The sequence below is a fragment of the Crassostrea angulata genome, chromosome 2, assembly GCF_025612915.1.
Source record: "Crassostrea angulata isolate pt1a10 chromosome 2, ASM2561291v2, whole genome shotgun sequence".
NCBI classification, from domain to species: Eukaryota; Metazoa; Mollusca; class Bivalvia; order Ostreida; family Ostreidae; genus Magallana; species Magallana angulata.
The window spans coordinates 21,458,480-21,486,382 of NC_069112.1; the positions used below are offsets into that span (position 1 = coordinate 21,458,480).

At 33.0% G+C, this 27,903-nt stretch overlaps 1 protein-coding gene across 2 annotated transcripts; it reads right to left on the minus strand.

Moving 5' to 3' along the window:
• Positions 1–1,161: 1,161 nt before the first annotated feature.
• On the minus strand, positions 1,162–27,896 carry LOC128171270 (neurogenic locus notch homolog protein 2-like). Of its 2 annotated transcripts, XM_052837037.1 has the most exons (29): positions 27,818–27,896; positions 26,915–27,012; positions 26,410–26,487; positions 20,876–20,962; positions 20,334–20,439; positions 19,332–19,452; positions 18,944–19,016; positions 18,471–18,665; positions 17,897–18,017; positions 16,680–16,805; positions 16,132–16,229; positions 15,330–15,451; positions 14,746–14,891; positions 14,022–14,138; positions 13,700–13,794; positions 10,812–10,944; positions 10,361–10,545; positions 9,528–9,600; positions 8,624–8,731; positions 8,167–8,274; positions 6,820–6,927; positions 6,617–6,724; positions 6,414–6,521; positions 4,584–4,691; positions 3,838–3,935; positions 3,443–3,569; positions 2,891–3,066; positions 2,262–2,352; positions 1,162–1,500 (listed from the first exon to the last, which is right to left on the minus strand). In XM_052837037.1, exons 1-29 carry the CDS (start codon positions 27,894–27,896, stop codon positions 1,439–1,441), a joined length of 3,255 nt encoding a protein of 1,084 aa, XP_052692997.1. In that variant the 3' UTR covers positions 1,162–1,438. The 2 variants fall into 2 exon arrangements, with proteins under 2 accessions (XP_052692997.1, XP_052692998.1); XM_052837038.1 differs by lacking the exon at positions 6,414–6,521.
• Positions 27,897–27,903: the final 7 nt, after the last annotated feature.

A 27,903-nucleotide genomic window follows, 5' to 3' on the forward strand; every position in this document is an offset into this window, starting at 1 on the left:
TTTATTAAAGAACCATTGTTTGTTTAATAAGAACGTAACATTAATGAATTCAAAATCAACTACCATTTCCGAAAATTGACTGACATTGTTTGACATTCACTGTATAATCACTGTAACCTTCTGTAAATTCGCGGTACACCTACTGTATAGAGCTACTGTATCCCACTGTACTCATCCAACTAGCATATTACCCCCAATTTATGCCACTTTACGGGGTCCTGACCAGCACTGTACCCCATTATACAGAACGACTGTACTCCACTGGACAGCACTGTACCTATCCACTGACCAGCATTGTACCGCAATTTATGAGACTGTATGGGGTACTGACCAGCACTGTACCCCACTCTACACCAGTATAAAGGGTACTGACCAACACTCTGGTACTGTTACCCACTGTACTTATGTGTTTTATCAGATATAATGTTTAATCAATGATTTGAATATTTATTTCTTGCAAAATTTATATTTGAGACGAAAAAATATGAATTTTTTTTTAAAAACAATTCCAAAATTGTATTGTTGAGTGTTAAAACGTTTATGCTTGCGTCCTAGCTGGTCCGATACCAGTACTTTTGTTTAATTTCAATCATTCAGCTTTATTAGAATGAACTTTTTTCAATTATATGTTATTAAAAATCTGCTCTTACAAAATGAACTTTTTAATTGACAAATAAGACAGACTTTTATATATCTGTAGTATGACACATATACATGCAGTAATTTGAAGATAAAATGTTAGAATTTCAATGTTGAATAAAAACACCACACATTTCATTTACTTGAAATCTAATAGTTACGGGCATTCATTTCAAACATCATATCGTTGAGAGTCAAGATCTGAATGGTGACTTAAAAAATCTTCAGGTTTCATAAATCCCGTTTTTTATATTATAATTTATACTTATTAACATGTTAATTATTGAATATTGAAAATGTGTTTCAAAAAGGTAACACATTTTTAAGAAAACGAGCAGGGATTCCATGCATGTGTTTTATGATATGATGCATAATATATTGGCCCATCGTTTTAGCAACAACTCCATGCTGATGGACAATACTCAGAAACTTGATTAAAAACCGTTTTTCAAAATTTCATTATTATTTGCTCTTTTACAGAAGATCAAATATTGTATATTAAAACAGAAAAAAACAGAGAAAAATATAATTTATTCAGCTCAATGAATACTTTTCACTACAAACTGATTAAAAATATATATGTCAGATTTTTTTCAATAGCAAAAAATGTTAAAAAATTAAAAAGAAAATCCTTCAAAAAAAAACTATCGGTGCATTTCAATTAACAGCTGGTGATTAAAGATGGGATCGGGAATGGTCCATCAATATATCTATGTGATCTCATCCTCTGAGTATAATGTCCGTAAATAAGAATGGTTTGAGTGCACTCTACATGAATGCTGATCCTGTCTTATCTTCGCTATTTCTTTCCATTTCCTTTACCTGGCTGTCCAGTTCCACCTGAACCGGAAGCTGGAGGACCTATAAATCAAAGTTAATTCTCCTTCAAGTCCGTAAATAAAGCGATAAAATGAGGATTTAGTAGTTTTACAAATTTTCTATGAACCAAAATAATTTAAAAGCACATATTTTCGTTGGGTCAAAATTTTGGGTTTTTTTTCCTCAACCAAATAAAATTCTATTGGCATTTAATTTTGTAATAACCTAATTTCTTTGTATTAATTACTACTTTGGTGAAAAATTCGTCATGGATTTAATTTTGGTGATCTAGACTACCAACGAAAATAACGAAATTAAATCCAACAAAAATTTCTGCTTGAACAGTATATATTAAAATTTCATATCGTTCGTGTTTTTAAGTACTGAATAATACACGTACTAAACATATCCTCTCCTTTAATCAATTAGAATGCAGAAAGCATGAAATTGTTTTTTAAAAACACAAACAAGTTTGCCTGAGTAACACAAGAGGACAATTTAATTTAAGGTTTTCTACTAAAATAACATACCAATATCAACGCAGATCTATAATATTTTATCCTAAATTAACAAAAAAAGTGTTTGAAAAAACCAATGTATGCATGCATACATTATGCAGAAAATAATTGATAATAGTTATGTCGAAACATGAAACTAAATATCAATATGCTGTATGAGGGTTATTCGGCATCATAAGCTATTATTTGTTATCAAAGGATAGAAAAAACTTAGTTAATGCAGATAAAAGTGTCATAAAAATCAACAATTATTGCATGACATACAATATGACGTCAGTTACATACATGATGATGACGTCAGTTTGATATTGTCAACAGCAATGTCTCCTCTCTGCTGCCTGTTCTTGTTACCTCCTCTTGTGGCCTCAATGATAATCTGAAGACATAACATTAGTATTATGCTATATTTCTATATGCGGGATTAACAAATAAATCATTTTTTATTCGATCGAACGAGTATGATCTAAACAAAAATCTCTTTTTAGCAAAGGTGTACACATACATACGTAGAAGTGTTAGAGGTAAGTTTAAGTTTATAAGCCGCCCCCCCCCCCCCCCCAAAAAAAAGAAAGAAAAATAGTTTTTATGCTTTAAAAAAAAATTCACAAACATTTTTGGTTTAAATGGTAATCACGTTGTACCCTGGTGAACATGTTACCATTTAACCATGGGATATCTGTTTTTTCGTACACGTAACTAGATGCACTTTCTCTAAAAGAACACATTTCCCAGAGAACTTTAAATTTTCTTGCTTCTTTGCATACAAATACATTTTGTTTAACAATAGAAAGCTGACCAGAAGTGTCTTTGTATGAATATCTATTCATTGCAGTGACAGTGTCGTTTTATGAACATTAATTCATCGGTTAAGAGTGCTCCACAAGGCCTCAAGACAATCAAAAGAAGCTGCATACCTTTGTTGAAGATGTCAGGCTAAGTTCTTTTGAGAAAGAGAACCAAGCGTTGGATTGCGCATTAGTGTATTGCTGTTGGGTCACAGCTTGAGCAGAGCCTTCCTTCGTTAAAATTCTCAGAGAACCAATGTCCCTTCCGCTCATGTGGATATTTAGACTGAGGCAATACGTTCCAGCTTAAAGGTGTATAAAATTGCAATACAATATTTTACGGTAATGCATTTCGCGCATTCATTATTTTATTTTAAAAGAAACACCATGTCTTGATTGAAATAGTGAGTATAAAATAAAATCAACAATATAAGACACGAGAAAACTGTGGACCATTCAATTTCTTATGTATGTTTGACTCATACCATGATTTGTCATAATAGGTTATAAATATTGATTATTACTCTGAACTTTCATTTACATAAAATTAAAAGTTTATGTTCATTTAAAAAGGTGTAATCGGTTCTCTCTCTGTCTCTGTCTCTCTCTCTCTGTCTCTGTCTCTCTCTCTCTCTCTCTCTCTCTCTCTCTACTAAATGATTGTGTCTAAATGACGTTTACCGTTGAAGGGAATATTACTCTCCAGGCTAGCTATATCTCCCGGAGAACGATTAGTTGCCTCTGCAAACTTGTAATAACTTCCTGTAAAAGCAGAGCTAGGACCTGTTCTCCCTGTTGGGGTACCTCCCTGTGAACACAATTGTAATATGTTATTTTTGTAGTGCATTGTAAAAAGCTTCCAAAACAAAAGAGCGATTCTAAAGCATAAATCGTTATTCATGAAAACACGCTTGTAACGATGTGCCAGGAACAGACGTTCTCACTTCATTATAAGCGTTATCCGTTAGGTCATAAAGACGACAATCAGCGTAATGATTTCAACAAAACAAACACTAGATATGCATTTTATGTGTCGGTGTGAAGCAACACTCCAAAGAGGGCTATTGTAAACAAACCGTATTTCGGGTAAAGTCGAATTGGTCGCTGGAACTCTCAACCAGAAAACAGTTAGATTCAGTGGGAGTTTCAAAGTCGCATGTATAAGAAACCAGCTCTGTAATAATTCAAACTAAATTTTATGCTCACTTTGTTATGCAGAAAAATGTCGAGTTAAACTATTTAATTCAAATTTTAATAGTCATTTTAAATGATATGGTGACAATTTTTGTTAATTTTTATAATTCTGTTTTTATTGTTTATCATTCTTTAGAAATGTATTTCTAATACTGTAAACGTACTACATTTGGCTGTGTATTCTATTTAGCGCTTTTTGCGGAATGTGGCCCTCTACTTAATCAAATTCATCGCTAAATGCCATAAATCTATGTATAAGAATAGTCACATTCAGGAATACGCTAATTAAAATCCACGCCACATTGTTCGAAAACTAATTTCCGCCAAATATCGTACACGCCAAATACAAAACGTTTACGGTAATCAACCAAAATTTGATTGCAGTCGTAGAGTTATATGCAAGATACAGAGCACATGCCCAGTTATGACTTTATGCACTGATCTTCTTTAAAAGAATCTATCCCTATCAGAATAAAGGATAATTTGAAAAATAAAATATATAAACTCTTTTTCTTTCTATTCTTAACAATAGTTTATAGCTTAAATAACATATCCTCAAGTTTCAGAAATATAAAATGGCTATTTTTTTTTTTTTTGCTACAAACCTCTTTCATTGGAATTAACTTACGTAAGTCACAAAAATCTCCAGACCAGCCGTCGTTACAGCTGCATTGAGTTTGTGTTTCAGACTGTGCCACACAGGCGCCATTGTTACAGTTTACACCAGCACAGGGATCTGTCAAATTGTAACGAAGTCATTGTTAAAAAATCCATATTTTTGACCAATTGTATAGGCACAAGGTCACAAGTATGCAGCGTTTGCAAAAGACTTATGCAATGAATTGAATCAATGTGATTTGGTTTTTTTATCATTGTACCATTGTATCATTGTACCATTGTATTATTTGTGTCATTGTATCATTGTACCATTGTATCATTTGTGTCATTGTATCATTGTACCATTGTATCATTTGTGTCATATTCATTATCAGTGAATACCAGTATACATGTAACACATCGGTCTCACATCATTGAACTGAATCAGCTTTATCGTCTAAAAAGTTTACAATTACATTGGGTCTATGTCTATGATTACAATTACATTGTCTCTGTATCTCTGATTACAATAACATTGAGACTATGTCTTTGATTACAATTACATTGTGTTTCTGATTACATTTACAGTGGGTGTATGTCTCTGATTATAATTACATTGGGTTACAATTTACACTAGCACACGGGTTTACGAAATAAATTTTGTTTCATTTGAGTGTTACCGTGGATACATTGCTTTATATGTGTAATGGAAACTAAAGGCAATTGTTGAAATTGAAATAAATATTTTTTTTTTCAACGACATCATTTCCAGCTATATGTTTGTAAAAAAAAAAATAGTGTAAAATTGAGAATAATCGAAATAAATGAATGCATTCATATAGATCTGTATTTAACCTATGAATGTACGATTGAATGAACTTAGATTTTTGTTACGTATCATTTAAAGTAATTTCTTGTAATATATGAAAGAAAATGAAAACAAGTAACATAAGAATACTATTACAATGATCATTTTAGACATCATACGTGATTTAAACCCTTTTGTAAAATATCTCTTTTCCCAAGACAGATCATTTTAATACTTTAATATAGAAAATGGCAAGAGAATACCGATTGATAAAATTTTAGATGTAAATTAATTAAATGATGTTGGAGTAAAAACAAAATATTTGTGAGCCAATGCTCATTAGCAATGCCCCCGCTTTGATGTGAATATGAAAAATAAAAGAGAGTTACAAAAATTAATCCCACTGTATGGCACGTCTTAGCAAATGGTTTGTTAAAATTTCAAGCATATGCAATGAATAGTTGCTGAGAAATATTTGACGAAAATTGTTTTTAAAAAGTTGGCTCAAAATAAAGAAGGGCGTCATTTAACAGACAGTTGCATCTGCGATGAAGAGATGCTGCGTGAAAAATGCAACAGATTTTTTTGTTTTTGACAGACAGACAGAAGGATGGACAGACAGATAGAAACACAAGGGTAAAACAGCATACCATCTTCTCCTTCTAAGCGGGGATATAAACACTTTGGTTGAATTAGTGTACATGAGCCATGCGTTCTCTACTCAGAATGGAATTATGTTAGTTTTATAATCGCCATTTCCATTCATATGCGAAGAAAATCAATTTCCAAATGAATTTGCTTTTTCATGGCCGTTGAACGACTTCAAATGTATACACTACAGATATTTACAAATGGCTTTCCGTATAATTTGGCTTTTTCATTTAACATACAAAACTAAATATTGGCATTCATACAACCTCTCAAATTATTTTTTATTGTTGCATCAAGAAAACGTTCAACTCCAAAATAAGAAAAATTAATTCAATGCATACATAACAAAAATGCATTAAAGAATCAATGATCAATTGACCTTCAGCTTCAATTTAAACTCACCAACGTCACAAACTGGTCCAAACCATCCAGGGTCGCAATTACACTGTGTTTGTGTTTCTGACAAAGCTTCACAACTTCCTTGGTTGCAGTTCGTATTTAAACAAGGGTCTAAGAGAGATGAAAAATACATCACACTTTGTATTAATCTACTATACATTAATGAATCCATGATCAATTGACCGTCAGATTCAGTTAAAACTTACCAACGTCACAATTTGATCCAAACCATCCAGGGTCGCAATTACACTGTGTTTGTGTTTCTGACAAAGCTTCACAACTTCCTTGGTTGCAGTTCGTATTTAAACAGGGGTCTAAGAGAGATGAAAAATACATCACACTTTGTATTAATCTACTATACATTAATGAATCCATGATCAATTGACCGTCAGATTCAGTTAAAACTTACCAACGTCACAATTTGATCCAAACCATCCAGGGTCGCAATTACACTGTGTTTGTGTTTCTGACAAAGCTTCACAACTTCCTTGGTTGCAGTTCGTATTTAAACAGGGGTCTAAAGGAAATGAAAAATAGATCACACTTTGTATGAATCTACCACCCCAGCCTTTAAAAAATCTATACAAATACCATAAAGTATCTCAGAACAAGCAAGTGTTTTAAAATCAAATTAATTTTTCAATAGCCGCCAATAGGCTAGACCTCGCCAAATAGTGAAATGTATCGTTTAATTGATAAACTCATTTAATTTCACAATCAACCATTGCGCAGATGAACATGGTTGTTTATTGATAAATCAAAATTAAAAAAAATTAAATATGTATATGATATTATTATTCTGATATTATGTAATATTGATTTGATTCAAATAATATGTGCGTTGTAAATTCTAATAATGTATGTTACTTTTTTGACATATAGTGCTAAACTTGATACTTGATAATGTTTCACTATAAACATTTTAAACAACATTTGAAGTCTTTGTGCAACAGCTTTAATTGTAACATGAAAAAAAAGTTATCCCACTTGCAATGTGTTTGGTAAAGCTGAATTGAGCGGTTATAAATACTGTTTACATGGTCATTTTCGCCCGGTGTAATTTTTGCTCTTCCACACCTGCAAACAGGTTTGCTCTGTTGTGAATTTGCCAGGACCCAGTTTTGTTGTGAGAAAGATAGAACCAGTTTAACAAGAGCTTGGCCTTTGGATAGTTATGGCAAACGGTAAACGTAACGTTGGCCGGTCTTTTTCATTGTTGGCCACTCAGTAATGGCTCTTTGAAATTAAGATTTGTCTGGCTTTTGAGCTAAGACTACTCAATCAGTGTGTATTCCGCGAAAACTAGGGTCATTTTTAACTTGTTTTTACGCAAAACATAAGTATTTTGTTTTCCTTCTGAAAGTCCAAGGCCTCTTAAAATGGTTCTAATAAGAGACGTTGGAATTCATCCAGTCTTAAATTTGTCCGCTGTTAACAAATGCAGATGGGATGAAAATAGCACGAAGGCGAATGTTTTCCTTTAACAGTATCTACTGTTAATTTCATTTTTCACGCGAATACTTAATTTCCCAATTCCGCTTTTTGGTATCAAATCGCGAGAATATAAGATCGCGATCTCCAATTCTTTTTTGTAATTTCCAATGCTTCAAAACTGTCTGAAAAATTAAAACGAGACTTAAAAATCCACCAGGGTTGCTTCTCGCGAGATTACGCAGAAATTAATTCCTCGCCTTTCATTTTGAATCTACAGTAATAGATTTGCATCATTTGACCAGCACAGGCCGCTTTGACTCACCCACGTCACAGTTGGACCCGTACCAACCAGAGTCACACTGGCAGGTGTACTCTGTAGAGGAGGTCCGGTCACAGACGCCATTGACGCAGGTGTTGCCGGAACATACGTCTAAAAAAATAACTTGATTTTTAGGAGACATGATGGTTAATAGTTAGATATATATAGTTTATTTAGTTATAAACCCTTATTAAGTAAAGATAAAATATATCTATTAATAAACTTAACTTTAGGTATATATTTTTCTATATTCTTGCATAGAGCTCTTCTTTTACAAGAGATGGCCATGGCCACCAAGCTCTATTAAAAATGGCATATTTTTATCATAATCACTACATATATGTTGTGACAACTTCCTGATAGATAGATAGATAGATAGATAGATAGATAGATAGATAGATAGATAGATAGATAGATAGATAGATAGATAGATAGATAGATAGATAGATACTACACCAACCATTTTCGCAGAACTCCCCAGAGAATCCTAGCTGACAGTTACATTGTCCGCTCACATCACAAACTCCACCGTTCTGACAAACAACACCATCACAGGGATCTGGACCGTCTGTCAAATTGTAAATTTTGTATTTACTGCCAAGTTGTCTTGTACATTTTGTATTTAATGCCAAGTTGTCTTGTACATTTTGTATTTAATGCCAAGTTGTCATGCTGTACATTTTGTATTTACTGCCAAGTTGTCATGCTGTGCATTTTGTATTTACTGCCATCCGGTAAATTCAAAATTTACAACCTGACATGTCTACTATTTTAAGAATATCAAACACAAAATTACATTGTTATATATTGTTAAAATTTTGAAGACGTTCAGAGGTGTAGAAATGTTGTTAAACAGTGATTTTGTTTATTCTTTATTTACTGCCACGTTATCATGTTATACACTTTCTATTTACTCCAATCCGGTAAATTCAAAATTTACAACATGACATGTCTATCATTTTAAGAATATCAAACACAAAATTCATCAAACACAAACTTTATCAAACTCCATTAATATGAAGAGTTTTAGAGATGTAGAAATCATGTAAAAGAGTGAAGATTTTTTTAACTTTTATTTATGCGTTGTCTAATGAAACAGTTTTACTTGAATTCTATACTTTCAAAAATCTCCTTGCAAATATATCACTCTGAAAAGTAGCCTCTAAGTATTCGCAGTTACTATGTATACTTGTGAAGCATAATTTGATCATATTTGTCACGAAAATATACGTTGGCTCAAACTATAAATGGAACTTTTTTCTGTTTTTTTTTAAAGCTAAAAATTTGAGATTTCACTTAACGACTCAGCAAGTAACGTCGTGCAAGTGTTGGCAATGTTTGAAGATGGTGTAGAGGTAACTTACTACAAAGTAGCGGGGAAATGCGGATGTTATCAACAGCCAGGCCTTGGTATCCGAATCGTCCTTCGAACTCAACCTGTAAAGTAAAGTTGAAAACATTATACATGTAGTTTGTGATCATGTTGTTTCTTACAAAGAAAATGCCTATTTCCTAAGTCAAAGCGGAATGTATATATACATATGTTTACATCTCAATTGTCTTTGTCTGTGATAACATTACGATTCAATGTTGAACCCAAACTTCTTATAACACGATTGACACAATATGGGCGTGTCTTAATGCATTACCGAAAAACGGCATTGGCTGCGCCGCGTAGTAATACATTGCATGTGCGCATTAAAAATAATGGTTTTAAAATAATGTAATTTTAAGTATAGAAATTGGAAATAATATAAATATAAGTAAAAAGGAATCATTTTTTCAATATTATGAGGTGACAATTTCGGTTGGAGCATAGTCAAATATATCATAAAGCCCTTTGACCATTCTTGGATTGACCAGGCCATGCCCGAAATTATCACCTCATACTACTCAAAGAATGATTCCTTATTCTTTAAATATATAACGCTCAAGGAAGTCCATTATATTTGAGTTCCACTTCAGCCCCGTCGGGGTTTGAGCTCAAGCCCCTTTAAACCTAACATTAAAGCATTGAGCGGCTATTTATTTACATTTTAAAAACAGAGGTTTCAATTTTAAATTGTTTATTCTCACTATATATCTCCCATAATTCCGTGTACTTTTCTTATAAAGCTTAATATTCTTTTTTTTATTTACTCTCTCTCTCTCTCTCTCAATGTGTCATCATTCATTTATACCCTTTTAATTAACCTACTTTCATATTATTGACTGCAGGGAGGTCTATTTCGGCGGTCACCCATTCGTTGCCAGTATTGGTGATAAATTCGTTGGTACTGGGAGCCGCATCACTGTACACTCTCACTGTCAGTCTAGTGGTGTAAGTTCCTCCGATGTTATTATCGGCTATAGCGTAATCAAACCTAAGACATCGGTTGGCGCCTGAAAACCGTGTCAAAAAGTCAAATGTTAAAAACATTTTTTTTTTCAGGCTACCATATCAAAAATGCTATGTTTTTAAATCCGGTTAAAAGCGTTGATCTATTGATATCTGATAATAATGATATATAATTTCATGATTGAACTAAAAAAATATATACAAAGTAGTTTTGGCATACATATTAAACTTTTTTTAATGTAATGATTCAGAAAAAATCTAGAGCAATGGTGTAAATGTAAAATATTGAAATAAAAAACAGATCCCGTACTTTCAAAAACAACGGATGTCTCCATCTTTGCCACGTAATTATAATAAAATGGCGTTGAAAAGAAATTGTTGCGGAGTGCAGCCATAAGATCCCCATCAGATGCTGTCTTGTCAATAGTGTTAAAACGATGGTACTGAAATGCAATGAAAGGTCAAAAAAGGTATGAGTTACGAACAGATGACCGTCACGCATTTAAAGCGCAAGCTAGAGAAATATACAGGTATGTGTGCCTATGCAGAATAAAGCTATGCCAGCCAGTCAACTAAAAGGTGACTTAATTTCATATCTATGCCATTCATTGACCTTTTATACCTTTAAGCTAGAATCATTTTAATAAGGCCTTGGACTTTCAGTTGGACATAACTTTTGATTTCTTGCGTCAAAACATGTTAAAAAGTGACGCTGGTTTTAAGAGAAATATACACTGATGGAGTACTTTTAACTCAAAAGTCAGACACTTATTGCTAATTTCAAAGAGCCATAGCTGAGTGGCAGACAGTGAAATAGACAGTCCTACGTCACATTTACTGTTTGACACAACTACCCAAAGTCCAAGGTCTTGTTAAAATGGTTCTACCTTTGTGTTAACTGATTTATTTATTACGACAGAGCTTCATTCTTTGATCTGTATCAAAACATATTGGAGCAGATTTATGAACTTTGTATTTTATAGATATATTTAGTTATCAATAGAATGACACAGAAGTCCCTGTAGTCCTTTTGACGCAGAAGTAAATCATATTTAATGTAAAACAATTTGGAATTTGTGATATGCTAATTAAGGAGGAATTTTTGAATATTTAAAAAAAAAAACCTGAATAAAAAACTGGGGAAAAACCAACCTGATAATTTAAATTCGTCACGATTAATGCAGAAAAATGTGGTTTTAAAGAAGGTCATTATCAGTTTGCATTTAGTTTTAATAAAACAAAACGTTCTTCACGTACTATTGATTTTTAGTATATGAAACAAATAAAAAAAAACTACGAATTATACTAAATTTAAGATAAAACTGTAGAAGTTTCATAATATAAACATTGTGCTTCTTTAATAAAATAAAACTATAAGAAAACTAGATCTCGTTAGAAGTAACGACTAGTTTTTCAGTCCGATTTTGTTTTATATGATATGATGAAATATCAATACTCTCTGCGAAATCTGATATCCTGTTGAAACTAGGCTTTTTGTCTCGGGACCGGAAACGGACGAACAGAAATGATTAATAGAAATAACAGCTGGTATTCTTTTTTTTATATTTGCCTAGTGTACATATCTATTTGCCAGTCTAGATGAAACACCCAAGAAAGGTTATTAAACTTGTTAAAATTATAAATTGTTTAACCTCTTCCGGTGAGTAGCAGAAGTGATTAAACAATATAACACCCGTTACACACATCCTCAATTAATTGTCTATCATTTATAAAATTTTATTGTCTCAATCAGTTACAGTGACTAAAATCTCGCTGGTATCAATTTTGTAAAAAGGAAAGCTACCTATGATGTTTGAGATATCTCACCGGAAGTAGAGTATGTTTGCCAATATTTCATTGTATAGTTAACATATGTAAGATTTTATACTGATATATGCATTCCATGTAAAATAAATAAGATAAGGAAAAACAATAAATTTCAGAGATTCGGCCGGTTGCGACTGGAATTTAAGACGAATCAAACAAAATAATGTAAACACAAATACATTCATAGGGCGATCATCCTACAAAGTTTGGTTGTTTAAGTCGTTACCGTTTTTGAGATCTCGTGGAGTCAAGATGTTTTTTCTACGGACAGGAAACGGACAAACGGAAGTACTCAGTGAAAATAAAAGTTAGTATTTCTTAAACACTGGAGAACTGTACTTTATTGTTATCAATTTTACTAAAACTGTCAAACAAAAACAGATAAAAATTTCAAACAATTTGATCTGCTTAAACCCTACCAGTAGGAACCGGAAGTGACGATTAACAAAATGAAAGTGGTTAAATGCATTTTCTTTGAAATGCCTATCATAAATGTAAGTCTGGTATCTTATTTACATGCACTCTCTAAGATCTCGCGGGTAAAATATTTGTTTAAAAAAGACTATCTGAGATATTTGAGATATCTCACCGAAAGTAGATTGTTTTTGTTTATTTAACATAGAATATATGACATATGTAATAATTAATACTTGTATTTCAATTCTATGTAAAAATAAATTAAATTCGCAAAAAAGAAAAGAAGCGCTTCCGGTAACTACCGAAAGTTATGACAAAAAAAAAATAGTTTAAAGACAGTTAAAACTATAGGTCTAGTATCCTATAAAGCCTGAATACTCAAGTATTTATTATTTTTGGGATATCGATGTCACAAACGTTTTGTCGCGGGACGAGAAAAGGACGACTGGACACAAATTTAAAAAAAAATAAATAGATATTTATCATAGATATAGATCATTTTTTATCATCTCTGCAAATTTCAAGAAAATCTATCGAGCCATTTTTGAGAAATCTTGCAGAAATCTTGCAGACAATAAAAAGGTTTTTTTTTTAAATTCCTACCCATTTTTCACGCCCTGGCGAGCTCCAAATAATGGCAGCACTGGCGTAAAACAACATAATAGTGCACAACTTCGAACTATAGTTTACCTATCCTGAAAATTTCGTTTTCATATCTCTGATAGTTTCTGAGATCAGGTCTGCACAAAATAGGTCGTAAAAAAAATAATAATCGGTCGTAACCAGAAGTGAGAAATCGCGTGCACAAAATTTATGGGAAAAAAAAGAGGAAGAAACAGTACGAAAACAATAAGCACCTTAATTATTTTAATTATCAAGAACAAGTTTGCTGTCAATTCTGTTCAAAATCCAAGAATCTTTGTTTTAATTTTAGAGAATTCAAGAAAATCTAACCTTGTTTGTTGACCATTGGAAATCAACTTCTGATGTTCCATGTGTCATTAACGTGGTAAAATCGTCTTCAAAGCTGTCACTCACAGTTGCAGAAGCTAACAAAAAAATACAGTTGTCATGCTGTTAGCATATATAATAAACAGCAATGTTAGAAAGTTAACCGGGATATGAAGTTGGTTGGTACGTGACCAAATCTACCGAGAAGCCCTTCGGGACCAACCAACTTCACGGGACCAACCAACTTCATATCCCGGTAAAATTTTTAAATTGCTGTTTATTTCTTAAATGACACTGTTAGTACTCCGATGGACATATAACATACCAGCGACTGTATCGCAGTTTGTTCCGGAGTATCCTGCAGTACAGACACAGGTGTAATCATTGATAGTGGCGCCATCTGTGCAGGTAGCAGGGTATTTACAAGGGGAACTACTGCAGGCTAAAATATAAGAAATAAAACGGTTTAGTATTAATAGCACTTATCTTAACCACAGTCAACACAAAATTAACTTGTATATAATTAGCTTTAGTCTTAACCAGATATCTGCCAAGCAAGCTCTTACAATGCATCACTGACAAGGTCAATATTATAATCAAATAATGTTGATAAATACATAATAAAAAATCGATAATGTACTCATATGGCAAGAAAAAATGCACCCCCCCCCCCCAATAATATGTTTTGACTTCTTTTGTATTACATATTTATTCTATTAATTAGCTGAAGACATACATACACATACATGTACAATGCTAATGCCGCAAATGGTACATTTTTGTTTGCTCCTATAAAACAAAATTAATCAAAACAGTCCCTAAAAATTCATTATGGTTTTACTGGCAAAATTAAAAATTAATACTGTCATGTACAGTACATAAAGTTCATAACCCTCAATATCATTTTAAGATCGGTTAAGCGAATTCCTAGCTTATTCTTATTACATAAGTAAAAGTGCTATTTTTACCTGTAATAAAAAAAAAAGGAATGTAAAAGTATCCGAACTCAAAATTAGTCGGGTAAGTTTAGTCTGTGCAAAAGTTATTACCAGAGGGTTCAGCAGCCACGGTTAAGGAGAAACCACTTCCAGGAGAGATAGTGTTATATTGAGCGCTGTTGAATCGGACAATCATCATGTTGGTTGGACCTAGGTTCTTTTTTGTGAAACTTGCTCCACCAGAGTTGCCACAGATTCTGTTACAAAAAAATAAATTTTACATTTATAATTTTTGTTTTTTCTTGTGTATGGAGTATTTGTTTATAGTCAGTTTACTGTTGTGTTAATGTTTTTAAGTGAACAGTTCTTAAGGTACTTCGTTTGATATTTTATTTAACTAAGGAGGCTTATTGGCCAGCAACCATCAGATCTACCTTAATTTTTTAAATAATTTTTTTAATCATGAAATATTTTATAGCAAAGAAAAAATTCGATAATTTTTTATAGAAAAAAGTGAATGTTTTTCTTTATCCAGAAGGTTTCTTTTTAACGTCTAAAAATGGCACCGCCCACCCAGCCCTTTGTAATGGGGGTGTGTCAAGACGTCAAAACAAGAAAACTTTACAGACATGATATTGGTTTTCTAATGTTGAATATCAATTATGATTTTTAATATCATAGTAAACATTTCTTACAGTTTTCCTTTTGATCCTGACAGGTAGTCCCTGATTTCGATGTAATGGTAACAGTTGCCTTGGGAACTGGTCGGTAGTCCAAGACTGTCCACGTACACAGTGATCTTGGTTTTCACAGGCCCCTGTATGAAAAATATTCACGTCGTGCAGAAATTATAAGCATTCCTTATTGAACAATTCAAACGTTTATGTATTTGTTACGAATGTATAATATGCAAATTTGCCTTGCAGTCTACTTGCATTTAATTCAGTATCGGCTAACAATGAAGAAAAAATATATTATATTTTTCTTTTAAAATTACCAGTATATTTGTCTAGAAAAAATGTATGTTTTATCAAAATATTTTGTACATGTTTGATCTAGTTAAGGAGGTTGGTTGGTTAAAATCCTTACCATCGGATCTTTTCTAATGTTTTACAAATATTTTAAGCTATAAACGATCATTAAGTCAAGAAAAAAATTCAAATATTTTTGCTATAAAATTTGACCAGATTCCTTTATCTTTATTCAGAGCACCTTATTAAGGAGTTTGAAATAGTTTTAAAAATGACAACAACCACCGAGCCTTCTTAACTAAAAGGTGACTTAAAGGTAACTGAAAGGTAACTGAAAGGTGACTTAAATGTAGCTGAAAAAAATGACTTTAAGGTAACTGAAAGGTGCCTTAAAGGTTATCGAAAGGTGACTTAAAGGTAACTGAAAGGTGACTGACTGTTTAAGGTCTGTCAATCAGTCAGTTTCCCACACTTTTTCAGTTTACACTGAGCTGACTGAATGACAAAGGTTTGGGCTATGTTTTACCTTGATCAACCACGTACAAGTCAGACCCGTCTGGTACCCATTCATGATAATCGTGTCTGAAGCCCCAGGTGAAGTCAGGTCAATAGTTCCTCCGCATCCTTCAATATAATACACATAGACTCATGTATACACATAAACCCATATATGCTAGTAAGCCCATATACATATGCTTTGGAACTGTCTATGCATTTCTTGGGAAATCAAATGTTTCAAGATATAATGACCTATTTAGATCACGTTTTGGCAGGAACATGCTTGGTAAATGATATGAAAGATATATAACGACAATATAACTTCACAAAACACACAAACATTTTTGCCGTGGAACTGTTTAGGAATTTCTTCTTCAAGAATCGAAAGTTCCAAATTGTAATGAAATATTAAGATCATGTTTTGTCAGAAACATGCCTTAGAAATAATATGAAAGGTACACAAAGGAAACGTTTGGGAGGGTACGCTTCGCGTCGGTTGACATTGGTTTCTTCGGGGTGTCAATTTCAACTGTTACCCTCCCAATTTATATAAAAACATTGTTGTATGAAGCTTACCGCTACTCGTGTCCAGTTGTGTACAGTCTGACCCAGTAAGCCCATCCACACACTCACAGCTACATACACCATCAACCTGCTTCACAAAACCACCATTCTGACAAACGGGAGGGTTCGTACAATCATCTGCAGAGTAAAAAAAAATTTTTGTATAAACAAAACTGTGTAAGTTTTTTGACAAATACAACGTATTGCAAGCATACTAAATACAAAAAATACTGATAATACTTTTTTTTATTAATCTTAGCAAAATTGCTTCCATAATTTTGTCAAATTATCTTGATGATGTATCTGCCATGTTACAACGCACTTTGAAAAATTATGCACTTTTTTTTATACAATTTTTTTTCAAAGTGCGTTAATTTTTGGAGCAAGTCAACGCATTTTGAATTTTTTTATCTTTATAAAGTGCGTTGATATCGGCGATATTATCTCACTTTGAAAAAAATTGTTTAGGGTTAAGAAGTATTACTTTTATATACAATAAATGATTGATTTAATCTTGTAAAGCTCAATGAGATATTTAAAAAAGAACCCAATGTATTCTTAGCTAACTTGATAAACAGTTTCTCGATTAGAATTGTTTCTTTTCCCATAAGATTACGTACACGTACTTTGATAATTACACTTCAGGAAAGATTCGCGAGATTTGAATTATCCAGTTATAACAAACTAATCGCATAGCAACTGCATTTTCTTTTCTTTCTCTCTGTGTGCATGCAGCATTTGATTTAAAGTGCGAATTTTTTTGTTTCAATATGCGTTGCCACACTGTCATCTATTTGTGAAAATGTTTAATTAACAGTAATTTTTTTTTACAACGAATAATATAGAAACATATTATAGAATCGTGTTCCTACAACAGATGAAACACGTGACACCTACCAGCACATCGCAACTTCTCGGGCCTTTCCGGCAGGCTCGGAAAAACGCCTCGAATGTATTAACTAGGCGTCCATGACAACCACCCTTTTAATAAAACTTGATATAAATACAATACATTTTACGATCTGTTGATGTGTGCTATAATTCGTTAAAGTAAACGATATACACTAAAATATAACACAGAAGCGACATACAATGCTGTCTAGCCAATACTTATTTTAATGGGAAGCGACTCCATTTTGTATAAAATTGTAACAACCGGTGATGTTAAATACATTCGAGGTGTTTTATCGAGCTTGCCGGAAAGGCCCGAGAAGTTGCGATTGACCTACCAGCACATCGGTAAAAGGCGTTCAGCTCAGCTTTATCATAGAAGGATAGGTCGTTCTGCGTAATTCTGGTCAAGTAGGCCAAATCTGGGTCATTGACATACATGTATGTTGTGGATCCATACTACAAACAATTAGACCAATAGTTGTCATACCCAGCAATGTGTGTAGAATTCAGTTTCAAAATTAAAAAAAAAATTATTTTTGTCGACTTGGTCATATCATTTGTAAGCCAAGGATTGCCTTTATATAAATTCGTAAAAACTGATAGTCAAAGAATTTCTGGACTAGTTAATAACCAATTTATTTTATAATAACTTGGTCTTATTTTATGTTTGAATTGTGTCACTTCCATTGTTTATAAGATACCGATTTCCTGCGGTCGTTAATCATAAAACAATTACCGGTAACGCATGATTGAACTTTGCTATTCAACCAACGTCATTTTGACTGAAAGGTAACTTAACAGTGACTGGATTGGCAAACCCATGTAATTCAGACACCATTCCAAATTTTTCAGTTAATATTCATTTGACTGAATGGCACAAGTTCACATGGCATTTTAAATTTGACCTACCGTTAACCCATACTGTAGGACAGAGCTAAGGTCGTACTCCCTCGCGTTGTATAAGGGGTAGCCTTCGTAATTCAGCTCGCTCCCGCTTGAGACTGGAGCCCAGTTAAACGAGATGATGTTTTCCCGATCTTGTATCCGGGACTGTTCGTGCATGGTACCGGCGGCGTGAAGCATTTCATGCAGAGCTGTATCAACCTAATATTAAGAAATAAACTGCAATTTAAAAATGTAATTGCAAAAATGAACTTGGTTGGTCACATGATCAGATCCTTAGAACCCCAAAATCTCGTTTGTTTTAAGCAGTCATAAAAACAATGAATTATATGTTGTTTGTCACTTGTATTTTTTCTTGATAAACCTGTAATCGGGTAATTAATAGAAAAGCAAAAAAGCTTGTATTCACGTTCATTCAACTGCAGCCAAGGATATACACGTGTATGTACATGTATCATGCCTTTTTGAAAAGTACTCACATATACGCATCCATATTCATACAGCCAGAGAGTTTGGGCGCTCCTTCTAAGATATCCAACATAGGATGCACACCTACAAAAGACATGTTCAAACATATTCAGTGTTAACACGTCCGATTTCTCCTTCACTAATTAGTTTTTCAATTATGTTATTATTACATTAGATAGGCAGTTTTAAATCAATTTATTATCGTAAACCAGCTTTCACTTGTGTACAAATACACCCCCAGCTAGTCATCAAATAATCTCGCATTGTCCCGGTCCAAATATATACTATATTTCTCTCGCAAAAATTGGTCGCCGCGAACCGTATTTTCCTGAAAAATTCCTAAAAAAACAAAATCTTTGCGAAATTTTGTTGTTTTCCAGCATGTTTAATTCCACTTACCTAGCCGAATTTCCTACAACTTCGACAAAGTGAGTCTCGGAGGTGTGTGGGACCCATTTGACGCACCCAGCTTCGTTAAACCGATTAACGGCCGTCGACCAAACCGAGTTGATACCGTTGGCTGCAAATAGAATGATATAACTGTATGTCAATTTATTATACATATCATATGAAAGCATTGAATGCTTTTTTTTTTCTTTTTTAGGTTTTTAGGATATCGTTGGTTTTATAACACACCAAGCGGTGCAGACAAATTGAATACAACGCGTTAGCGCGGTATAATAATTAACGCACTATATTCAATATGTCTGCACGGCTTGGGGGTTATAGGACCGACGACATCCAAAATTTAGCATTCAATGCTTATATATCATATCTTCATACTGATGTCAATTTATATGAACTATGTGTGTATCATCTCTTTAAACCCATTATATTCGCTCTTAGTCAAGGATATGAAACACACATGGAACAGCCTTACTAACATGTTACATGTATTTATCTACCTTCCGCGATTTAAAACTTTGTCTTTTTTACTGACGAATTTGACGATATTTTTCATTATTACATATCAAATTGGTTATGCAAGTTTCATCATAAAGATACTCAAAACCTGTGATGACGTTTTTCTTGTGCATGCTAAGTGTTCATTATTACATATCAAATTGGTTATGCAAGTTTCTTCATAAAGATACTCATAACCCGTGATGACGTTTTTCTTGTGCACGCTAAGTATGTTCATAAGAAATTGAACGTCACATACTTTCAATGCAAACATGAGGGGATATATACACTGATTGTAAATATTTCATTCTGTTTTTTTTTTTATTTTTTATTTTTTTTTTTTGTTATTCCTAACAAAAACAAATTACATGTAACTATCAGTTTAAAAAAGGGCTACATCGTGAAATATCTTAAAATTTTGTGTTAGAAAAAACAAACAAAAAAATGCATTATGAATAATGGATTATTTTCATTTCTTTTAATCCCCAATTTACTTACTGCTTGCATAGGTGGATGAAGAAATGGTGTATGGGATAATCCTATTCGGCCATTTGACGTTTTCTTCGGATACAAACACTCTCTTCTTTCGTTTGGTCGGTACTCTCTGTGAAGATAAATACTATGCAATGTTGTTTATCCTCCCATAAAAAGTTGTTTTTACTTGTGAACTTATACTTTTGAGTTTAAAACTACAATTAACATTTTCAAAATTTATTAATAGTTTGGATGAAACTTGGCCTCAAATCCATAAAATTGGAGATTTTTTTTGGTCTCATTCATAGTTTTTCACAGCATTATTCTGTTATAAAAAAGTTATTTTTTTTAAAGTGAGCTAAACTAATTGTCATTATCCTAGCGCAGTTCATAAGTCTATGAATGGTTGTAAGATTCATTATACCGGTTCGTTTTTTCACAGCAATATTCTTTTATAAAAAAAAAAAGTTATTATTTTTTTTTTTTAAAAGTAAGCTAAACTGATTGACATTGTCCTAGTGTTAGTTCATAAGTCTATGAATGGTTGTAAGCTAGATTCACTGTACCGGTTCGTTGGCTGGTCCCCGGGGATGCCTGTCCATTTGGTCAGCCTCCATTGATTTCTTCTTCTGCTTCAAATTCATATTCTTTGGCTATAACACAAACATATAACCGCATTAGTTTATATTTCAAATTGAGGGACAAATACAGGAGAACTCTGGATGATGAATCAGATTTATATTTGAGATGGAATTTGTTCTTTACAACTTTTTTTTATGCCATAGTCAAATTTTGATGAAGAATTGTTTTCTTTTCCTTTTTATAACACATTTTGATCATCAATTTAATATAGAACGATATTAACAAGACCTTGGACTTTCAGTAGGACGAAGCTATCTATTTCTTTCGTCAAAACAAGTTTAGAATGACGCGGTTTCAAGCAAAATATGCACCGATTGCGTAGTCTGAGCTCAAAAGCCAGACAAATCTTGTTGATTTCAGAGAGCCATGGCTGAGTAGCCATCAATGAAATAGACAGGCCTACGTCCTGTTTAACACAACTACCCAAAGTCTATGCTCTTGTTAAAATGGCTCTAAACTAGTACTTGAAAAACAAATGACTGAAAATTTGACTTAAGTCGAAACTTTTTCATTGACCCTGTTAATGCAGTGGCGTCGGAAGCAAATCAAAGTGAATGGGGGGGGGGGGGGGCGCTAGACCTAACATCAGGAATCTTGACAAGCAAAAGAAAAAAAATTAAGATTCCGATTATAGTTAAACTCATCCCAAAAAATCTAAACAAGCCAAAAAAAGAAGCTAGTTTCTAAAAATCATGAAAATCCCTCATCGGGATTCCCTCAGGGGAAGGGGATGGTGTGTGTGTGTGGGAGGGGGGGGGGGGGGAGGGGGGTAGAGTAGCATACCTATAACTTCAATCTTTAATATCACTCTTAATTTCCTTACATACTCCCAAAACAGTGTGGGGGGGGGCATCGTAATTCAATTGATATGTAATTTTAAAAAATGACGTTTGCTGCAAGAAAAAGTTAGGAAAGTTGGGGGATGGTCCCTCCCTATTGGATGGTACGTGCTTAGTTATACCTAACTTTGCAAAATAAGTGAGAGGGCTAAGCCCCCCCCCCCACCCTCCCCCGGTTTTGACGCCTGTGTAATGTCAAAGAGAATAACATATATCTTCAAATAGATCGGTATTTTGTATTTGTAAAGCAAAACCTATCTTAAACTTATGATTAAGTCTACATCTCTTTATTTGACATAACTTACTATGCACATTGAATAGAATTTAAACTATAAACCATGCATTCGTTTTAAGTTAAAATTACTGGCATAGTCACTTTGTTGAAACATGGTTAAAACGAAATCCAGGGTATGTGCTTTTTTCCCCGAATCTCTACTAATATTCTTAACAGTTTGTTGTAAATGTGTAAAGAGATATTATGATAGTAATATTAACAATGGCAAAGTGATTAATCTGAAAAAAAAAACCAATTGTTTCAAGATGTTATATAATAGCATAAGCATCTCTTATTTCTGCTAAAAGTGAATTGAATTCCATGCTTAAGGTTGCCTTGCACTTAAGGAGGCCGGTTGGTCAATAAATTCTAACTGTAAGATTTGCCTTAAACTTTTTGATATAATATTTTACTAAACAAAAATCCAAATACTTCGGCTTCAAAATTTTAGCAACTTCCTATATCTTTATATAGAGCTCTTCTTCAAAAGAAGGTAAATAAAGCCTACGCATGATCACGACCACCCAACCTCCTTAAATGATGTTAAAGATAATAAACTACAACTACAAGTTCTTTGATTCCGACTTCGTATAATGCATTAACTGTACATGTGTAACGATTTACGGATAAACAAAGCCCCTGGTGTTAACCAGCAAGTACAATTCATTGAAGATTTTTTTTCTATTCAATTTTATTTTTTATCAATATTATTTTCACGATGAATCTGAACATGTACCCTCAACCAATTTCATGAACCCAACGTTATCGTTTAATTGAATAAAGTTATGGAGGTTTTTTTTTTAATGTTTATCTTTGATTTCTTCCTATTTAGTATGTATGCAGTATTGCTTCCATTAAGGTAGTCCATCCATAACTGAGGTGAATTTAACAACTTTCAAGTTGGTTGATATGAACTATATTGATTATCTATTTTGAAATTATTATGAGGCCGACATAAACCAAACTCGGGAATATGTATGCAGTCCATTAAGTGAACTTTTTGCACTTGGAACTTTTTTAAAGAGTTATCTACCCCTTGCATGAATTAATAAAATTATATTATTAAAAATATGTACGGTAAATAATTAATTTTATCAAAGAAAAGGAAAGCTTTTGCAACTTTTTCCAAGAGATTTGTGAGAAAAATTTTTGTACTATAAAGATATATTTAAAAATGCATTTTTCCCATAGACTGCAGTGTTAACATGGAGATGGGATAAATTTGTTAATATTCAAATTTTTTTAAAAATTTTAAAGATGAATCTTTATTATTAAATAAACCCTTTGAAATCATACTAAGATTTTAGTAATCAAACTTGCAATTCATTAGATATGAAATATGACAGTTATGGATGGACTACCTTAAGGTACAAACACTTTACTTTTCAAGCTAAAAATTAATGATTTTTTTGTTTTCAAAAACAAATTCTTCACGCACCGATTGCCAAACGATTTTCAGACGACAATTCTGTATTTACAAAACTGGTTTTGTTAATGGCATAAAACTATGAATGATTTTGATTTATTTTACCTTTAATGTTACCTTTTAAGTTAAGATAGTTCTTCATAATGTGTAAGCATGTCGTATGCAATTGCATACATGGCACTTTTCAAGCATAAAACAAATTATCCAAGCACCGATTACTTAACAATAAGTCTTACGACAACTTGGTATACATAAAGTTTTGTAAGTTTTTACCTGTAACATTTTCTGCATGTGTTACTTGTTAAGTGTTGAAATTTTTTTTAAAAATAGTGATCCTTGCATTAAATATAGCTAGGTGCTTAGGTTCTACTCAATGTTATTGTCACCGTAAATTCTGACTGGGCACGTGTAAATATCAGTAAATCAGAATATTTTCTGCTGCTGTAAAATCTTCTTATCAAAATTAATTTTGAATATTTACGTTTTACCACGACACACGAAAATAAAAATTGTCTGATTCTGCTCACCGACATCCTACATTACCGTAAAAGAATTTTTGTAAGTGCCCGATTCTCGGAAATCCAAATACGGGCCTTCTTAAAGTGCAACAGAGCCTAATCAGTTATATCAAAACTGACGCTTAAATATTTATTGCCATATATTTTTTATCACATTTTATGTCGCCAAATGTGAATAAACAAATATTAAGTGCAACTTTGCTTTGTTTCTTAGGGTGCCACCAAATAAGTGACCGTAATAAGTCAAATCCAGTTCACTGCCCCTCCCCCTCCCCCTCCCCACCCTTCTTATCGATCGATCTTATCGATTAATCCCACCGCCCGAATTGCCGCCCCCAAAATGAAATACCTTCCGACACCCCTGCGAATTTATTGAACAAGTCTCGACGATGTTAACACTTTGAATCAATGAACAGACAAACCAAATCTGATTAAAATTACATGTTGCTGTTCCACTACTATCTGCGTATCTGATTTTAATCTAACAAATTGCAAACGAAAATGATACAAGCGAATAGTGTATGGTTGGTATTTGCCTCAGGACTCGGACTTTTAGTGGGGACTTACGTGGCCAAGGTTGGCCGTATTGTTACAGACAAATAGTAGTCAAAACAGGTGTTATTGCGTGGACCCTGAGGTCCACGCAGAAAATATATAAGCGAGGTTAAACCGGATGCTATGGGGAAAATTCAGCCTGCGCATGAGCTAGTCTGGTTCCTGTGCGTAATGGGTAGCTCAGGGAACCAGGCTAGCACACGTTTATCTGAATCGGGATAGGGATTCTGTGTCATATGCACACATAAGTTCAAAGGCGCTGTAAGTGTAATGTTGTCGGTAAACAGGACAGAAACAAAGTATTCCTTTTAAAGAAATGATTGGCATGTGATATGAATTATCAGTATTATGAAATAAGTTAATGTTATGCCGAAACTACAACATGCATCAAATAGCATAATTTGCAATGTTCTGTTGTTTTCCGAATACACATGTAACTTAACTTTACTTCTATAGTAGGCGAGGCTAGAGAACTTCCCGATTAAATCTTTAAGCATTTAAGTATGATTGAATAAATATTTCACTGTATAAAAGTTTAAATCTCAAGAAAAATGCACCAAAATATGAAATTTTTAATTTACACAAAGCTGTCACTGCATAGTTAACAAAGTAGTGCGAATCGTAATGTGTGCGCAAATAGTAGAATTCACCGAGTGCCTGATACTATACATGCAAACTTTATTCATAGATAGATCATAATTATTTTAGAAGTATGAATCCTTTAAATTCTGAGATGAAAAGTCACGGCTGTACATACATGTATACGTAATACAACGTACAAATTTAGTGGTTTAAAGCAGAAGGTTAGAGTCGGTGGAATTTCTGATAAACTTAAGGCTTTCACGTTTTCGTTGGAAACACATGCAAATGGTCCACGTATTGTAGTCCTTTTTTAAAGGACAGCAACTTGTATTTACTTAAAATGACCAGACTCCGCCAAGGTGTTGATTTTTCTATACACCGTGAAATACACGGAGCGTAAAAAGATGCTGAAAATATATTGTATATTTTACAAGTTTATCGTTTTAAAAATTCAATTACAAAAATTTATAAATTTATTTTATTTTATTAAATATTTGTATTGAATTGGCTTATTTAATTCCTCACGATTAAGTATTCTATGCAATGGATTGCCAACATCGTGTTGATTTTTTAAAAAGAAATTTTCATTTGCGTTTTCTTCTATTACGTTTAATGACTAGCTTATAGTTTGTTGATTGGTATCAATATGGTATCCGCCAAAGTCTGTGAATTTGCATGCATTATATCGTTTTACATTATTCTCGCGGTCATGGACAAACTTTTAATAACAAGACCGTTCTGAATTATTTCTCAAGATAGCTTATAACTAATTTCTTACAGCGATTGCTCGCGCTGTAAGTTAATCCAGCTAATACGAAATACTTTGTCTTTTGCTTATTTCCTTTACATGCAGAAATTTAGATTATTCGAAATCGTAATAATATTGATAATTAAATTTTTGTTCCCAATAATCAAACAAAATTTTTGTAAAGAACAGTTTAATCAACAAGTGCGATCATATACAGATCTTTAAGAATAGGTGAAAATTGGCAAGTGATGATATCAATAAAGCGATATTGAAAGATTGTTCGTGTTTTAAAATATGTTTAAGCGGCTCTTGAGACATAACACTAAGTCTCTTATAACGACAAATGTAGAGTCCGAAAAAGTGTCAACAGCTAACTGAATAAATAACTTTTTTAAGATTGTGAGAAAATATAATACAAGCATTTGTAGAAATTGAAAGGCAAAGTTCAAGTTCAAGAAAGGTAAAACAACTTTTGAGACTGTACATAATCTGTGATAATTTTAAGAATTGAATTACCTTTGTTTTCTTGCCGTCCAAAAACACCAACATTCTTTCAGCATACTCCTCTTCAATTGAGTTTTCGTCAAGAAGGGGCTAATAGACATTAGTCAAAACAATTGAACAGAATTTTAAAAGCCCAGAACATAGTATTTGCAATGAGTGTAAAATTAGTAATAACTTCTACAGTTCAATGTTATTTAGAAGCTATATTTGGTATTTAACAATAGACTTATACGATGATAAAAGAATTCTCATAAATGCATTTGAGAGAGAGAGAGAGAGAGAGAGAGAGAGAGAGAGAGAGAGAGAGAGAGAGAGAAAGAGATAATAATTTGAAGAGAGAGAGAGAGAAATAATATGAAGAGAGACAAGTTTTTTTTTTTAAATCAAATTCAAAAACTGGAGAAGCATCTTTTTACGTGGCATTTATACATGCAATTTTGATGAATAAAGATAGAAAAATACGAAGAAACATTCTTCTTAAACGGAAAAGAAGTGAAAAATTCAAATCAAACATTACCTTATCAAGTTCCTTGGGGTCAAATTTTTTTTCTTTCTTTTCCTTTCCATTAGCAGCCCTCGCATATCGGGAATTGGCAAAATACGCATCAAATTGACCTGTAGCACATAATTAATATATACGATTCTTGAACTCAATAACAAATTGCAGTGGCGTCGAAAGTGGGGGGGGGGGGGGGGGGGGGGGGGGGCTAGACTCATTAGAAATCTTGACAAGCAAACAAAAAAGGGGGGGATTATGGTTATGTCTAACTTTGCAAACGCCGACGCCTATGTAGTATACATGTTAGGAGTTATCTGTTGTATAGTGATAACGTAAACGTTTATTAAGGGGCCTGGGTGGTCGTGGCCATTCTAAGGCTATATTTACCTCATTTAAATGAAGAGCTCTATATAAGATAAAGAAAACAATTTTCAAATACTAAAGCTAAATTATTGAGTTTTCTTTTTTACTATTAGTAGTGTATGGTTTAAAATATCATTTTTTTTTAAGTTTTAGGCATATCTGATGGGGTAATTTGTTGACCGCACAGCCTATTCAACCTCCTTAAACGGCGGAAAATGTCTATGATTCTATCTTCATCTTTTTCATACAAATACTTACACACACACATTAACAAATAACTCAATAGATACCGGTATTATTTTCAAACGATGTGAATATATATCTTTTTTTTAATTAAAAGTCATTTAGGAGAACAAGTTACACGTATACAACTAATCTTAATATAGATAAAGATGAATTCTAACTAAACGGAGAAAATATTTGAACTTGGCGCAATAACCTACCAATTTAAAAAAGAGAGAAAACAATAAGAATTTTCAAAATTGAATCATTGTTTGGAATAAAGTAACAACATGGCTACATCGCTTAAAACCATTATTATAAAAGTAATACACTTACTTTCTACGGATTTCGATTGGCATTCTGGTATGAGAAAAAATGACAGGCAAATCACTGCGAGTAATGGAACAAACTTCATTTTGACA

Excerpts from the sequence above, each read along its gene's own strand:
- LOC128171270 (XM_052837037.1), bottom strand. The coding sequence starts at position 27,896 with ATGAAGTTTGTTCCATTACTCGCAGTGATTTGCCTGTCATTTTTTCTC. Across the intron at positions 8,275-8,623 it reads TGGGGAGTTCTGCGAAAATG|ACGTATGTTCCGGCAACACC; the intron begins GTTGGTGTAGTA and ends TTATTTTTTTAG. Across the intron at positions 4,692-6,413 it reads TGGACCAGTTTGTGACGTTG|ATCCCTGTGCTGGTGTAAAC; the intron begins GTGAGTTTAAAT and ends ACAATTTGACAG.